Genomic DNA, 17,500 nt, shown 5'->3' with positions numbered 1-17,500 from the left:
ACGCTATTCCCCCCAGTTCTCCCTCCCCCCCCGAACAAGCACCCCGACCGACCAGAGGAGGCGCTAGTGCAGCGAACAGGACACATACCTGACCAAGCCGGAGGCAGCATGGGGATTCGAACCGGCGATCCCTGTGTTGGTAGGCAACGCAGTAGACTGCTACGCCACCTGGACGCCCTGAACGTCACAATTTTCGACTCGACTACGTCGGTATGGATGAAAAGGACATTTTGTCAAATGACTACTGGTGCTTTTATAACACAAAGACACACAAGAACATGTTGGAATGGCGACCGGGAAGGGAGAGACCTCCCTCCACTCTTCACCGAACCAGTCGAGCAAGTTCCCAGAACTGTTCCCCTTTACTGCCATGCCTCGTTTAAAACCAGGGGATGACAACATTTAAGTTATACCACCATATTACGAGAACCCCAACCCAACAACACACTAGTTCCACATCAACACATCCAACATTACATCGACTATATTGCGCAGCGCTGCAAAATAAGACTTGCGAATTGTGCTCCAACTTCCTGTCCTCCTTCATTTGAAAGCCACCAGTCCCAACTGTTAGACTCGCTCAAAGAGAATTTAATCAAAACACCAGTTCATCTTCTAATGGGGGGGGGGTTGCTAATGGGGGACGGATCTGTTAGTCCAACCAAGCAACACCAAAAACCACAAGAACTTGATTAAACCACCTCGATGCTTCCGGAAGAGATCGATACCCGGGGTCAGCATCAATCTGAGGTCTGGTGCTGGAGGCCGGTCTAACTGGATCTGATGGGATCGATATTAGTTTTGTTTCCTCTGTTGTCCATCAGTTCAAGTCTCTCCTTTTCCTCCTCCTTTTCCTCTCCTCCTTCATTGATGTCGGTATTAATATTCTCTCCTCTCCTCCTTTGTTCCTCCCAAAGTCCCTCCCTAAACTTTTCGTCTTTTCCTTTTTGTAGGATTCCCCCCCCTTCTCTCTCCAATGACACTTGGCCAATTACCCCGCTCTTCCGAGCCGTCCCGGTCGCTGCTCCGCCCCCTCTGCCGATCCGGGGAGGGCTGTAGACTACCACATGCCTCCTCCCATACACGTGGAGTCGCCAGCCGCTTCTTTTCACCTGACGGTGAGGAGTTTCGCCAGGGGGGCGTAGAGTGTGAGAGGATCACGCTACCCCCCCCCCAGTTCCCCCCCGAACAGGCGCCCCAACCGACCAGAGGAGGCGCTAGTGCAGCGACCCTTGGTATCTACTGTGTGTACGTTTACTAAACGTAATCGCTGATGAGGGGATACTGCGTTTGTCATTGCTGTCGTCAGTCTGCGGCGTTACAGGTTACGGGCCGTCGACTAAGCTACGCAATGACGGTAGAGTCAATACGTTCAAACGTAGGCGTACAGCAGACTACGCACCCTCGGGACAACATAACCAACATGACCAACATGCGCAAGGAATCTCCAAGAGGTTTTCATCTTTGGTAATGCTAAAGTACTCTAACGCATTACTTTTCTCAGTAAGTACTGCTGCAAGTAACTTGTTTCTTTTAACAGCAGTAGCGTCGTAATGTAACGAATTACTTATAAAATGAACATCCCCAAACTGCTGAATACTGATACTTCCATGGCAGCCATGCTATTAGCTAGCAGCCATGCTATTAGCTAACAGCTAGCCAAGATGTGGATTTACAGTTTGTGAAACCAATGGCTGCGTTCCAAGATACTCCAGCTCTTCCTTCAGGCCATGGACGTCGTCACTGTTCACCCTATTAGCTAACAGCATGCTATTAGCTAACAGCTAGCTAAGATGTGGCTTTACAGTTCGTGGAACCAATGGCTGCGTTCCAAGATACTCCGGCTCTTCCTTCAGGCCACGGACATCGTCACTGTTCACCCAGAGTTCAGTGACTGCAATTTCTTGCAGTTTGTCCCCTCGCCTGGTGAGGCGCTTGACTTCTTCAAGCCTGTTGCTGGGCAGATTATTCAACTGCTCAAGGGCAAGGCCTTTCTACCTACTCTCAGCTCAGGTGGCAATGTAATGCACAAGCTTCCATCCCTCCCGGGCGGCCATCTGTCAGGACACGCTCATCCGTGACGTGATTGGGGCAGAAGAGTTTGACAGACACCTCTCACCGGCCTCTCTCCACCTGGGCCTGCACCCTGCTCCACCCCTCAACCTTGCTCAAACATCTTGGAGTCCGACACCTAAGGGGTTCTGATGTGACCACGGTGACGATAGCTACGGCCAAGGAGCTAATGCAAGGGCAAGACTTAAGTACAGATGGTGGGCTACGTCAGCTGGCATGGCTGCTGGTTTGTAACTTCCGTGCTCTGGCGCATGGCTGCGGAGACACGGACTCCATCTTGTAAACCCTAAGAGATCTATGTCTGTGAATGTTCTCATTCATCCAAGGTCATGGTTATCCAAAGGAGTTGAATCAAGTGCAACTGGACTTGGTATATATCCGTGAAGACGTTTCGCCTCTCATCCAAGAGGCTTCCTCAGTTCGTGCCTTTCTGACTAGACCAAGCTAGTCTGACTAGCTTGGTCTAGTCAGACTAGCTTGGTCTAGTCAGAAAGGCACGAACTGAGGGAGCCTCTTGAATGAGAGGCGAAACGTCTTCACGGATATATACCAAGTCTAGTTGCACTTGATTCAACTCCTTTGGATACCTAAGAGATCTACCCATAATTCCCCCGTTAGCTTACAGCAACCCTCCTGGAGAAAAACAACATTGTGCAAGGTCATTGATCGACACTGGAAAAGCCCGTTAGTTATGATGCAAGATGAAAATAGGACTTGATAGTTTACTAAAATCTTTAAAACACATATTAAACCGAGATATGCCAAGTTTAATTTTACGCTTGCGCTGCAGAAATGCAATGTTTGTCACTGGACGTAACCTCCCATTTAAGGAGATTAAAGAAGGTGCTTTTATTGTCACTGTACATACAATAAAATTCATTCCCTTCATCGAACCCGTCCTCTATACACACACACACAAGAAACAGTGGGCAGCTGTGTACCATTCTATACGTTTACACAAGGTTTGGTGAGGAGTCCTATGTGATTGCGTCACTTCAACATTAACAAATGAAGCACCGTCGCCCTTCACATTGCCTCTCGTGTTTTTACGTTGACTCTTGGGGTGAAGGTCCTTTCAACTTGTCTTTAAGCACGCACAGCAACTCCACTCCATTATCCAAACCGCTTACCCCACTCAGGGTCGTGGGGAAGCTGGAGCCCATCCCAGCTGCCCAGGTAAACCCAGGTAAGAAATCCAAAGAAAGGTGAAGCAGTTCATCGGGACACGACGTCAGTTGAGAGAGAAACGAGGGATGAACGCTGTGTTGCTGTAAAGCCCCTCGAGGCACATTTGTGATACTGGGCTACACCAGGGGTGGCTAACCACGTGGCATGGAGAGCCACGTGTATGCAGGTTCTCATAGCAGCTGGACCCCCTTAAACCAACGAGGAAGAACGTATCAGTGACGTCACCTGGTGTGCATGCACGTGGCTCTCCATGCCACATGGCTAGCCACCGCTGGGCTACACAAATAAAACTGACTCGACGTTTCGATAAACGTTATGTCCGGATGAACTCATTGAACTGCCTTCGTTCAACTTGTAAATGTAAATACGATTAACCAGTCCCGCCAGGCTGGCTGTGGGAAAACAAACGGTACCGGACAAACTACAAATATAAAATCAGCCTAACACTCATTTAAGTCCATATCCTTTGAAGGGTGCAAGAGGAGAAAGAGAGAAAAAACAATTTTGTTTCATTTCTTCTTTCAGGCCCAGGAAGGCCTCGGGGTCCCCCAGGAGGAGCTGGGGGGGGGGGCGTTGCTGGGGGGAGGGACATCTGCGGTGCCCTACTTAGCTTGCTGCCACCGCGACCCGACCCCGGAGAAGCGGCTAATGGCCAACGAATGAATGAAGTCTTCTTCCGGCTTGCTCCCTGCTCTTCAGGGGTCGCCACAGCGGGCTGTAGTTTCCATCGGTGCCCTGTGGTGGGCGCTGTTAACCCGGGCCTCGGCCCATCCCGTATGGTCTTGTCAATCCGCATAGTGGTTCAGCAAAATGTTACGCCGGATGCCCTTCCTGACACAACCACTACCCCTGTGGATGGGGGGCACGCCCACGCCCGTCACCATCATTTTTATTTCACCAACACAACATGTTAAGCTGCACAGAACATGGTGGGCCAAAATCTAAAGCGTGAAATGAAACCTTGGTTGTCTGTTCAAGGTTAACCGTGAACTAAAAAAACCACCTCTGAGTTTTATCAACGAACAAAAAAAAGAAAAAGGAGAAACTAATAAAAATGTCCCCGGTTCACCGCTTCACTGAGGCTTTGCAAACACATGCAGACGTAGGACAGGACCGGTCCTCCACACAAACCAAACAAGCCCTCCTCTAAGAAAACGATAAGACATGAATGTGCACACTAAAGGGACACACACACACACACACACACACACACACACACACACACACGCACACACAAGGACTCGAGGTTCCAGTTCCTGCTGCCAGATCCTGTGTAACAGCTGGTCAAACAGTCGTGATGTAAAAGCAGCGGTATCTATGCAGAGCCCTGCTGCATGGTCGCCGCTACCGCCACGCCTGCAACCGCCAAGTCCACAGACACACACACACACACACACACTTCACATTCGGGACAGTCGACAAGAGCACAGGCCTTAAAACCACAACTGTGATGCTTTACGTATTTGAATACGAACAGATACCCGATAGCATTTTGAAGACGACCGCTAATCCACCGACCCGGCCGGTGGATTTACTAAGACTCGTGTGGGAGCCGCCCTGCTGTGCCGAGGATTTCACATACTCATCACAGCAGCCATCTGTGGAGGAGCCGAGCGAGGGGCGGCTAGTCCGAGAAGGAGGTGAACGTGTTGCGGTATAACCGAACAAGCTAGCAGAGCCCTTTACCAGCATCCGGGTGGCGTGGCGGTCTATTCTGTCGCCTGCCAACATGAGGATCGCCGGGTCGAAACCCCACGTTACCTCCGGCTTGGTCGGGCGTCCCTACAGACACAATTGGTCGCGAGTGTGGGCGGGAGGCTGGATGTGGGTATGTGTCCTGGTCGCTGCATTAGCGCCTCCTCTGGTCAGTCGGGGCGCTTGATGGGGGGGGGCAGCGTGATCCTCTCACATGCCATGTCCCCCCCCCTGGCGAAACTCTGAAAAGCAGCAGCTGGTGACACACCCACATCCGGCTTCCCACCCGCAGACACGGCCAGTTGTGTCTGTAGGGGACACCCGAGCCGGAGGTAACGCGAGGATTCGAACCGGCGATCCCCGTGTCGGTAGGCAACGGGATAGACCGCCACGCCACCCGGACGCCCCGCCATTTACCCTCTTCCGCAGTCGACGTGAACGCAGCATCACTTTCAAGACATACACCGTCGCCGCCCGATCCAAGCCAACCGTGGACACGCGTGACTCACATCTACGGTGACTCAGATCGGGCAGCGGCAGAGAGCAGCGTCGGTCGAGCGAGGTAGCGGGGGAATGGAGAGAGGGAGCGGCGGTGGCGGGAACCTACGTTTCTCACAAGTTCTGAATCCCCGCAACCAAAGAGAGGTTCTCGACCGGAGTCATAACTGTGCACAAAGAACTTGAGGCCGACAGGTCCAGTAGTTTGTGAGAAGATCTGCGGACAGACACACAACCACACATGCGTAACCACCTCCACGCTGCCGGCTGGCACAGATAAAAACACTTGGCCGGCAACGTGGCTATACTGGCAGACACTTGAGGAATCCAAATTTATACACAGGCAAGACCCCCGGTTTCACCCCACAACAGCGGGGACGGCTTCCAGGCACGACCGCTTCGACGCCAGCAGACGCACAAACACACGTGACGCGCAGACACATGAATGTGAAGCATGACTCAAGCCTCCACCGGGTGTCATCGAGCCGTCGAAGAGAACGAAAGGAGGGAAAGATGAAACGCCGCGGGGAGGAGGATCGTTTCCACCGCCTCAGCAGCTGCCCCAAGGTCTCTGTGTGAGTAACCCGACACGGGATTTCTGAAATTCCTTGTGCGAGATTAAGTATGAGTGTGTGTGTGTGTGTGTGTGTGTGTATACACAGGGGTGTTACAGGGGAGCTGGTCCAGAAGCCTACCATGCTGGCTGCTCGACAGTACAGAGGGAACATGACTCAAACCAGTTGGAGGCGTTTGATGTGTTTTTATGAACAGAGTCACCTCATTAAACAAAACAAACTATTTTACTAAGCTAACATACAAATGTCACCTCACAAACCACCACAGCTGTACACGCTCTCTGCCCCCCCCCCACCCCCCAACGGGTTTGAGGCCTCCCATCCTCTTTTTGCCGTTGCCCCGTGTTAGCCATAACATTAACGGAGGGAAACTCTGGCGCACCTCCTCCCTGCAACAACCTTAACTGGCCGTCAAAGCCTCCACCACCCCTAATGATGTCACTTCTGTTAGCAGCGCCAGTTCTGTAACGCCCTTCCAGTGCCCTTTTTCATGTGACCAGAGGTGTCCCATGTTAGCGACGCCGCTAAACTGGGAGGCCAGAGAGAGAGCGAGCGAGAGAGCGAGAGAGAGAGCGAGCGAGCGAGAGAGCGAGCGAGAGCAACAGAGAGCGAGAGAGAGAGCGAGCGAGAGCAACAGAGAGCGAGAGAAAGAGTGAGAAAGAGAGACAGTGTGAGAAAGAGAAAGAGAGACAGTGTGAGAAAGAGAAAGAGAGACAGTGTGAGAAAGAGAAAGAGAGACAGTGTGAGAAAGAGAGAGCGAGAGCAAGAGCGAGAGAGAAAATAGTGATGGGCAAATGGACGACATTTGAATCAGTTCACTAAAAAGATTCGTTCACCCAATCTTTCAGTGCTTGACTGGAGCTCCGACTGCGTGGAGTCCCACTCACTGTACTGAAACAATCACTGTGCTGAAACACTCACTGTACTGAAACACTTGCTGAACTGAGACACTCACTGTACTGAAAGACTCGCTGTACTGAAACAAGCGCTGTACTGAAACACTCGCTGAACTGAGACACTCGCTGTGCTGAAACACTCACTGAACTGAGACACTCACTGTACTGAAAGACTCGCTGTACTGAAACACTTGCTGTACTGAAACATTCACTGAACTGAGACACTCGCTGTACTGAGACACTGTACTGAAACACCCACTGTACTGAGACACTCACTGTACTGAAACACTCACTGTACTGAGACACTCACTGTACTGAAACACCCACTGTACTGAGACACTCACTGTACTGAAACACCCACTGTACTGAGACACTGTACTGAAACACCCACTGTACTGAAACACTCACTGTACTGAGACACTCACTGTACTGAAACACCCACTGTACTGAGACACTCACTGTACTGAAACACTCACTGTACTGAGACACTCACTGTACTGAAACACCCACTGTACTGAGACACTGTACTGAAACACCCACTGTACTGAAACACTCACTGTACTGAGACACTCACTGTACTGAAACACCCACTGTACTGAGACACTGTACTGAAACAGTCGCTGTACTGAAACAATTGCTGTACTGAAACACTCGCTGTGCTGAGACACTCGCTGTACTGAAACACTGTACTGAAACACCCACTGTACTGAGACACTGTACTGAAACACTCACTGTACAGACACTGTACCGAAACACCCACTGTACTGAGACACTGTACTGAAACACCCACTGTACTGAGACACTGTACCGAAACACCCACTGTACTGAGACACTCACTGTACTGAAACACCCACTGTACTGAGACACTGTACTGAAACACTCACTGTACTGAAACACCCAATGTACTGAGACACTGTACTGAAACACTCACTGTACTGAGACACTCACTGTACTGAAACACCCACTGTACTGAGACACTGTACTGAAACACTCACTGTACTGAGACACTGTACTGAAACACTCACTGTACTGAAACACCCAATGTACTGAGACACTGTACTGAAACACTCACTGTACTGAGACACTCACTGTACTGAAACACCCACTGTACTGAGACACTGTACTGAAACACTCACTGTACTGAGACACTGTACTGAAACACTCACTGTACTGAAACACCCAATGTACTGAGACACTGTACTGAAACACTCACTGTACTGAGACACTCACTGTACTGAAACACCCACTGTACTGAGACACTGTACTGGAACACTCACTGTACTGAAACACTCACTGTACTGAAACACCCACTGTACTGAAACACTCGCTGTACTGAGACACTGTACTGAAACACCCACTGTACTGAAACACTGTACTGAAACACTCACTGTACTGAGACACTGTACTGAAACACTCGCTGTACTGAAACACTTGCTGTACTGAAACACTCACTGTACTGAAACACTCACTGTACTGAAACACCCACTGTACTGAAACACTCGCTGTACTGAGACACTCACTGTACTGAAACACTCACTGTACTGAGACACCCACTGTACTGGAACACTCACTGTACTGAAACAACCACTGTACTGAAACACTAGCTGTACTGAGACACCCACTGTACTGAGACACCCACTGTACTGAGACACCCACTGTACTGAGACACTGTACTGGAACACTCACTGTACTGAAACACCCACTGTACTGAAACACTCGCTGTACTGAGACACTCACTGTACTGAAACACTCACTGTACTGAAACACTCACTGTACTGAAACAACCACTGTACTGAAACACTAGCTGTACTGAGACACCCACTGTACTGAGACACCCACTGTACTGAGACACCCACTGTACTGAGACACTGTACTGGAACACTCACTGTACTGAAACACCCACTGTACTGAAACACTCGCTGTACTGAGACACTCACTGTACTGGAACACTCACTGTACTGAAACACTCACTGTACTGAAACACCCACTGTACTGAAACACTCGCTGTACTGAGACACTGTACTGAAACACCCACTGTACTGAAACACTGTACTGAAACACTCACTGTACTGAGACACTGTACTGAAACACTCGCTGTACTGAAACACTTGCTGTACTGAAACACTCGCTGTGCTGAGACACTCACTGTACTGAAACACCCACTGTACTGAGACACTGTACTGGAACACTCACTGTACTGAAACACCCACTGTACTGAAACACTCGCTGTACTGAGACACTGTACTGAAACACCCACTGTACTGAAACACTGTACTGAAACACTCACTGTACTGAGACACTGTACTGAAACACTCGCTGTACTGAAACACTTGCTGTACTGAAACACTCGCTGTGCTGAGACACTCACTGTACTGAAACACCCACTGTACTGAGACACTGTACTGGAACACTCACTGTACTGAAACACTCACTGTACTGAAACACCCACTGTACTGAAACACTCGCTGTACTGAGACACTGTACTGAAACACCCACTGTACTGAAACACTGTACTGAAACACCCACTGTACTGAGACACTGTACTGAAACACTCACTGTACAGACACTGTACCGAAACACCCCCCATTTACTGAGACACTGTACCGAAACACCCACTGTACTGAGACACTGTACCGAAACACCCACTGTACTGAGACACTCACTGTACTGAAACACCCACTGTACTGAGACACTGTACTGAAACACCCAATGTACTGAGACACTGTACTGAAACACTCACTGTACTGAGACACTCACTGTACTGAAACACCCACTGTACTGAGACACTGTACTGAAACACTCACTGTACTGAGACACTGTACTGAAACACTCACTGTACTGAAACACCCAATGTACTGAGACACTGTACTGAAACACTCACTGTACTGAGACACTCACTGTACTGAAACACCCACTGTACTGAGACACTGTACTGGAACACTCACTGTACTGAAACACTCACTGTACTGAAACACCCACTGTACTGAAACACTCGCTGTACTGAGACACTCACTGTACTGAAACACTCACTGTACTGAGACACCCACTGTACTGGAACACTCACTGTACTGAAACAACCACTGTACTGAAACACTAGCTGTACTGAGACACCCACTGTACTGAGACACCCACTGTACTGAGACACCCACTGTACTGAGACACTGTACTGGAACACTCACTGTACTGAAACACCCACTGTACTGAAACACTCGCTGTACTGAGACACTCACTGTACTGAAACACTCACTGTACTGAAACACTCACTGTACTGAAACACCCACTGTACTGAGACACTGTACTGAAACACTCACTGTACTGAGACACTGTACTGAAACACTCACTGTACTGAAACACCCAATGTACTGAGACACTGTACTGAAACACTCACTGTACTGAGACACTCACTGTACTGAAACACCCACTGTACTGAGACACTCACTACTGAGACACTGTACTGAAACACCCACTGTACTGAAACACTCACTGTACTGAGACACCCACTGTACTGAGACACTGTACTGAAACACTCACTGTACCGAGACACTGTACTGAAACACCCACTGTACCGAGACACTCACTGTCCTGAGACACCCACTGTACTGAGACACTGTACCGAAACACCCACTGTACTGAAACACTCACTGTACTGAGACACTGTACTGAAACACTCACTGTACTGAAACACTCAATGTACGGAGACACTGTACTGAAACACTCACTGTACTGAGACACTGTACTGAAACACTCACTGTACTGAGACACTGTACTGAAACACTCACTGTACCGAAACACTCACTGTACTGAGACATTGTACTGAAACACTCACTGTACTGAGACACTGTACTGAAACACTCACTGTACTGAGACATTGTACTGAAACACTCACTGTACTGAGACACTGTACTGAAACACTCACTGTACTGAGACACTGTACTGAAACACTCACTGTACTGAGACACTGTACTGAAACGCTCACTGTATTGAGACACTCGCTGTACTGAGACACTGTACTGAAACACCCATTGTACTGAAACACTCACTGTACTGAGACACTGTACTGAAACTCTCACTGTACTGAAACACCCACTGTACTGAAACACTCACTGTACTGAAACACCCACTGTACTGAGACACTGTACTGAAACACTCACTGTACTAAGACACTGTACTGAAACACTCACTGTACTGAAACACCCACTGAACTGAGACACTCACTGTACTGAAACACAGCCAAACATAACTCACGTCGTTCCCTCTCACTGAAAGGATCTGAGACAGCCTCAGGCTCAGCCACCCTTTATTCTATATTGCAGAGTTCGCCACCCTTTATTCTATATTGCAGGGTTCGCCACCCTTTATTCTATATTGCAGGGTTCGCCACCCTTTATTCTATATTGCAGGGTTCGCCACCCTTTATTCTATATTGCAGGGTTCGCCACCCTTTATTCTATATTGCAGGGTTCGCCACCCTTTATTCTATATTGCAGGGTTCGCCACCCTTTATTCTATATTGCAGGGTCAGCCACCCTTTATTCTATATTGCAGGGTTCGCCACCCTTTATTCTATATTGCAGGCTCAGCCACCCTTTATTCTATATTGCAGGGTTCGCCACCCTTTATTCTATATTGCAGGCTCAGCCACCCTTTATTCTATATTGCAGGGTTCGCCACCCTTTATTCTATATTGCAGGGTTCGCCACCCTTTATTCTATATTGCAGGGTTCGCCACCCTTTATTCTATATTGCAGGGTTCGCCACCCTTTATTCTACATTGCAGGGTTCGCCATGCATTAAAAAAATAAAACGCTCCCAGTGAGAGAATGCTTCCCTGCACGTTCCCTCGCAACTGACAGAGCTCAGCTGACTTGTCCCCAGTCCACACGTACATGGGCGTGTTGTGTTGGCAGTACTTTTGAAAGTCACGGCGGTGCAAGGCTCACATGGTTCACTTGGCAGAGGCCCCTCTCCAGTCATGCACGCGGCTTTGTGATCTGTCTGAATGCATGCATCTATTTGTCCTTTAAACGCTTTTGTTCTCAGCTGCAGGGCTTGTAGTTTTAATGCAACAGCTGCCTCCGTGTTTCATTCCGTCTCCTTCTTTATCCCTCGCCCCTTCATTGTATATTTATGTCTTTTTCTCTGTCCGTGTCTTTCCTGTCTCTCTCTCTTTGGCTCCGTCTTTCTCCATCTCGCTGTAATGAATAAATCAGGAGCCAGGAAACTACAATCTTGAACCTGTGACGGGAGTTCTTCCACATCATCTTCTGCTAGTTCAGATTTTTGCTTGAGAAAAAAAAAATCCTTACGTTCCGCCACCATTTCCTCTACAGCACTCCTCTTTTACATGATCAGGGCTGGCCATAGGGTCAGGTGATGCTGACAAAATCAAACGGCACAACATCTTTAACCGAATCATTACAATATCGATATTTTGAGGACGGCTATTGGTGCTTTCATGAGACATTTACGCAGCAGAAAGGGTAGATACATGATCATTAGTAATGTGGGTGACCAAGCATGGAGAGACATTCATTGTTCATTTCACTAAAAATGTTGACCACATTCCCCAGAGTCTCATCAGAAAAGACACTGGGGAACCTCCCACCATGATAGAGGTTCAAGACACCCTGAGGAGCCTCAAGAACAACAAGGCCGCCAGTCCAGATGGGTTCCCAGCTGAGATCTTAATGGAAGGTGGACCAGAGATCCTGTATAACATCTGCACCCTCCTCCTCAAGGTCTGGGAAAAAGAAGACCCTCCCTCAGAGCTCAGGGATGCTCTAATAGTGGCCATATTCAAGAAAGGGAACAAGGCGGAATATGGAAACTACAGGATCATCTCACTCCTGTCGACGACAGGCAAAGTCCTCGCTCGCGTCCTTGCAAACCGACTGCTACCGCTGGCTGAGGAAGTATTCCCAGAATCTCGGTGTGGTTTCCGCCCATCCAGAAGTACAGCAGACATGATATTTACAGCACTCCAACTCCAGGAAAAATGCTGTGAACAAAGGCAGCCTTTGTACATGGCTTTCATAGACCTGACAGGCCTTTGACCCAGTAGACCGCCAGGCTCTGTGGAGCATACAGTCAAGATATGGCTGCCCTGACAAATACGTCAGAATATTGAGACTTCTACATGACGGCGTGTCAGTCACAGTGCTCAGCAACAGCAGCTCTGAGTCAGAGCCCTCCAGTGTGGAAACGGGTCAAACAGGGATGCATCATTGCACCCACCCTGTTTGGCCTCTTTATTGCTGCCATATTCCACCTCAATGGCGAAGATCTGCCACAGGGGATCCCAATCCTCTACAGAACTGACGGCAGGCTCTTCAACCTTAATAGGTCCAAGGCCAAGCGCAAACTCTGCAACACCACCATCATGGAGCTTCAGTATGCAGACAGCAACGCCATCACAGCACGCTCCGCAGAACACCTGCAGCACATTCTGAATGGCTTTGCCAAGGAACACAGATCCCTGGGTCTAGCGCTAAACATCAAGAAAACCCAGGTCTTATATCAACCTCCACCTAACCAGCCATCTACCCCCCCCATAAAAGTGGACAACCAAATTCTTGAAAATCATGATCACTTCCCCTACCTCAGCAGCCTCCTCTCCTCAAAAGCTGACACCAACTCTGAGGCCAACCATCACCTGAGTTGTGCCAGTAGCACTTAAACCAGACTCAGGAAGAGAGTCTTTGAAGACTGAGACCTAAAGGCCCAAACAGAACTCCTGGTCTACAGAGCGGTTAGTGGCTTGGATCTTACTTGTACTTGAGGTCAACTGTTCAAAGTAACAGGGAGTTAAAGGGAAGGTTTACAAGATGGTAGTGAGACCAGCTATGGTTTGGAGACATTGACGAAAAGACAGGAGCTGGAGCTGGAGGTGGCAGAGTTGAAGATACTAAGCTTTTTGTTGGGAGTGATGAAGAAGGTCAGGGTTAGGAACAAGTATATTAGAGGGACAGCTCAGGTTGGACGGTTTGGAGACAAAGTAAGATTGAGATGTCTGTGAATGTTCTCATTCATCCAGGTCATGGTTATCCAAAGGAGTTGGATCAAGTGCAACTGGACTTGGTATATATCCGTGAAGACGTTTCGCCTCTCATCCAAGGGGCTTCCTCAGCTTGTGCCTTTCTGACTAGACCAAGCTAGTCTGACTAGCTGGCGATGAGACTCACTAGTTGCACTTGATTCAACTCCTTTGGGCAAGATTGAGATGGTTTGGACATGTGTGGAGGAGAGATGCTGGGTATATTGGGAGAAGGATGCTGAATATGGAGCTATCAGGGTAGAGGAAAAGAGGAAGGCCAAAGAGGAGGTTTATGGTTGTGGTGAGGGAGGACATGCAGGTGGTTGGTGTGAGAGAGGAAGATGCAGAGGACAGGAAGAGATGGAAATGGATGATCCGCTGTGGCGCCCCCTAACGGGAGCAGCTGAAAGAGGAAGGAGAGGTATTGACTTGCATAACAAGTAACATTTGTTTGCAACTTTTTGCACATTTTGTCACACTGAACACCGAACACATCTCATCTTCAGAGTAAAATTACAATGAGAACCTTGTCCTGCCTCACATTTCACAGGGGAAGACTGGCCACATCACACAGCCAATGTGTTTGGATCGGGGACGGGCGATAAACCGAAAACCAACTACTTTCGGCTGCTCCCGTTAGGGGTCGCCACAGCAGATCATCCGTCTCCATGTCTTCCTGTCCTCTGCATCTTCCTCTGCCATACCAGCCACCTGCATGTCCTCCCTCACCACATCCATAAACCTCCTCTTCATAAATCTCTCACAGACCCATTTATGCTCATGCCAGTATGTTCAGTAAGCGAAATTCTCCAGCGCATGTAAACCTTTTTAGTTTTGCCCCAGAGAAACAACCAATCACATCTCTCCATAAGCACAAACAACCAATCACATCCATCAGAAACATCTACTGCAATGAAGTCCACCTTAAGCAAGGAAAATGAAGCGTGTTTATTCCACCATAAAGAAAAAAAAAATCCACATGGCGGCGAAGAGGCCCTTTAGTCTCTCCTGTGAACGTCTTCTCGTAGTCTCCAGCTCTGGATATCCATCACGGTGGTGCCAAGAGCAGCTTCCACCCATGAAATATGAACGCTGCGCAAGATAAGCACCGTAATACTGATTTACCATGGGGCCGATGGGCTCTCTTTCAATCCTTCTTCTTCGACCATACAAAGAGACTCCCAGTCCTCTGGATGGTTCTTGAGCGCGGCCGCCATCTCAACTACACAGCGCGTGTTATGAATGGCTTTTATCCGTCCTGCCTATGTTCACCTCGCTACCCGAGGAGAAGCCAAAGGCGATTTGTCACTGCAGGACAACAAACCTAAAAGGCCGACGAGATGGCCAAGAGATGTTAATTACAAAAAATACTTCAGGGTAAATGACATATCCTCCTTTTTTCTCCCCAGTTGTACTTAGCCAGTTACCCCACTCTTCCGAGCCGTCCCGGTCTCTGCTCCGCCCCCTCTGCCGATCCGGGGAGGGCTGCAGACTACCACATGCCTCCTCCCATACATGTGGAGTCGCCAGCCGCCTCTTTTCACCCGACAGTGAGGAGTTTCACCAGGGGGACGTAGCGCGTGGGAGGATCACGCTATTCCCTCCAGTTCCCCGTCCCCCTCGAACAGACGCTCTGACTGACCAGAGGAGGCGCTAGTACGGCGACCAGGACACACACCTACATCCGGCTTCCCACCTGCAGACACCATCAATTGTGTCTGTAGGGATGGGCGACTAAGCCAGAGGTAACACGGGGATTTGAACTGGCGATCCCCGTGTTGGTAGGCAACGGAATAGACCGCTACGCTACCCGGACACCCCGCTTTATAATAAGTTAAAGCAAAGGAAGTCATGTACTTCCACTTGAAGAATTGATCAAGATTTTCCTTTTTTTTTGACTGGTTTTTAGATCCATTCATGGACTTGCGCCTGCATATACACAGGACATGCTTCATAGAAATAGTCCAGAAAGAGCCTTCAGGTCTCACCATCACTGTCTTATCCATCCCCAAGACAAGAAGAAGAACCCATGGTGAGGCCATTCTTATTTCCTATGGCCCAGGGCTCTGAGTCAGCCTTAAAAAAGGAACTTAGTTCATGTGAAACACTAAATATATATATATAATTGTGGCCTTTATGTAAGAATAGTTTTGATAGGAACTTGACAATCTAATGTCTAATTATTTAATTAGTGCATGTTTGGTGATTTTAGGGTTCGGTTTCTGTCATTTCTTGTTGCAGTGGAAAGCATTGTATTTAATTGTACACTATGTGGTATGCAAATAAAGACTCGCTTATTGTAAATGCCTGTGTTAGAGGCAAAGTTGCATAACCCCCCCAAATTTAACCAAACGCCCGAGTTCATGTGCAGAGAAGGAAGTACTCACGGCAGATTTCCACGCTCTCGTCGGACCCGTCCTCGCAGTCAGGCTCTCCGTCACAGTGCCACCGCTTTGGGACACACTGACCGTTCTGACACACAAAGTCAACGGCCGCACACGTCTTCTTCACTGGAGGGAGGACAGAAGACAGACGGAGGATCACGTTAGTATTACACTTAAAGAGACGAAGACCAGGGTAGGGGTTAAAGTCACCTGATGGACCATTTCACACAAAAAACAGGGAAAACAAAAGTTACCATTGGCCCAAAATCTAAACACTAATATCTGAAATCACTTCACCATGCAGTTTGTTCAGTCCCTTTCAACAGAGAAAACAAAGTGGGAAAAAAAGAAGACAGAATTCAGTTTTTTTGCTTCTCATTTCTAAAGAGCCTCTCTGTATTTCTGATACTTATGACGTCATAAGACACTCATTGACATAAAGCCAGCCAGATTAAATCATCGAACAACACTACCAACAATCTTGTCCTCGATGTGCAGAAGATGAAGGAGCTGATTGTGGACTTCAGGAGGTCCAGAGGCTGCAGCCACTCCCCCATACACATCAATGGGGTGGAATTCCTTAGGGTCCACATCAGTGAGGAACTTTCCCTGGACAACGAACACCCAGGCCCTTGTGAAAAAGTCCCAGCAACGCCTGCATTTCCCGAGGAGGCTGAGGAACGCCCGTCTACCCCCCCCCGAAATGATCACCAACTTCTACCACTGCACCATAGAGAGCATCCTGACCATCTGCATCTCAGTGTGGTACGGCAGCTGCTCCTCAGTAGACCAGAAAGCTCTGCAGAGGGTCGTCCAGGCGGCCCAGCAGATCACCGGTACCCAGCTCCCAGCCATAAAAGACATTTATCACAAACGCCGCCTTCGAAGGGGTCTGAGCATCAGCAGAGATCCCACCCACCCCAACCATGGACTGTTCTCCCCCCTGCGCTCTGGGAGGCGCTACAGGAGCCTCAGAGCCCGCACTGCCAGGCTCAAAAACAGCTTCTTTCCACAAGCTGTTGCCCCCCTGTATCATCTGTATATATCTACGTTTGCCATGTTTGTCCGTGTCTGTCCTGCACTGTTCGGCGAAGCCAGATGTGCCTCCACATTGTTCTTAAAGACAATAAATTGAATTGAGCTGAATTGAAATATGAA

At 48.9% G+C, this 17,500-nt stretch overlaps 1 protein-coding gene across 1 annotated transcript in view; it reads right to left on the bottom strand.

Moving 5' to 3' along the window:
* The window catches only part of vldlr (very low density lipoprotein receptor), a 104,438-nt gene that overhangs the window by 51,284 nt on the left and 35,654 nt on the right, over window positions 1-17,500 (bottom strand). The window contains exon 4 of the mRNA XM_056291188.1: window positions 16,346-16,468. Within this exon, the coding sequence (XP_056147163.1) occupies window positions 16,346-16,468 (123 nt within the window). The remainder of the gene's footprint in view (window positions 1-16,345; window positions 16,469-17,500) is intronic.

This window comes from Lampris incognitus, chromosome 12, assembly GCF_029633865.1.
Source record: "Lampris incognitus isolate fLamInc1 chromosome 12, fLamInc1.hap2, whole genome shotgun sequence".
Taxonomy (NCBI): Eukaryota; Metazoa; Chordata; class Actinopteri; order Lampriformes; family Lampridae; genus Lampris; species Lampris incognitus.
This window is presented reverse-complemented; position numbering and strand designations above follow the sequence as displayed.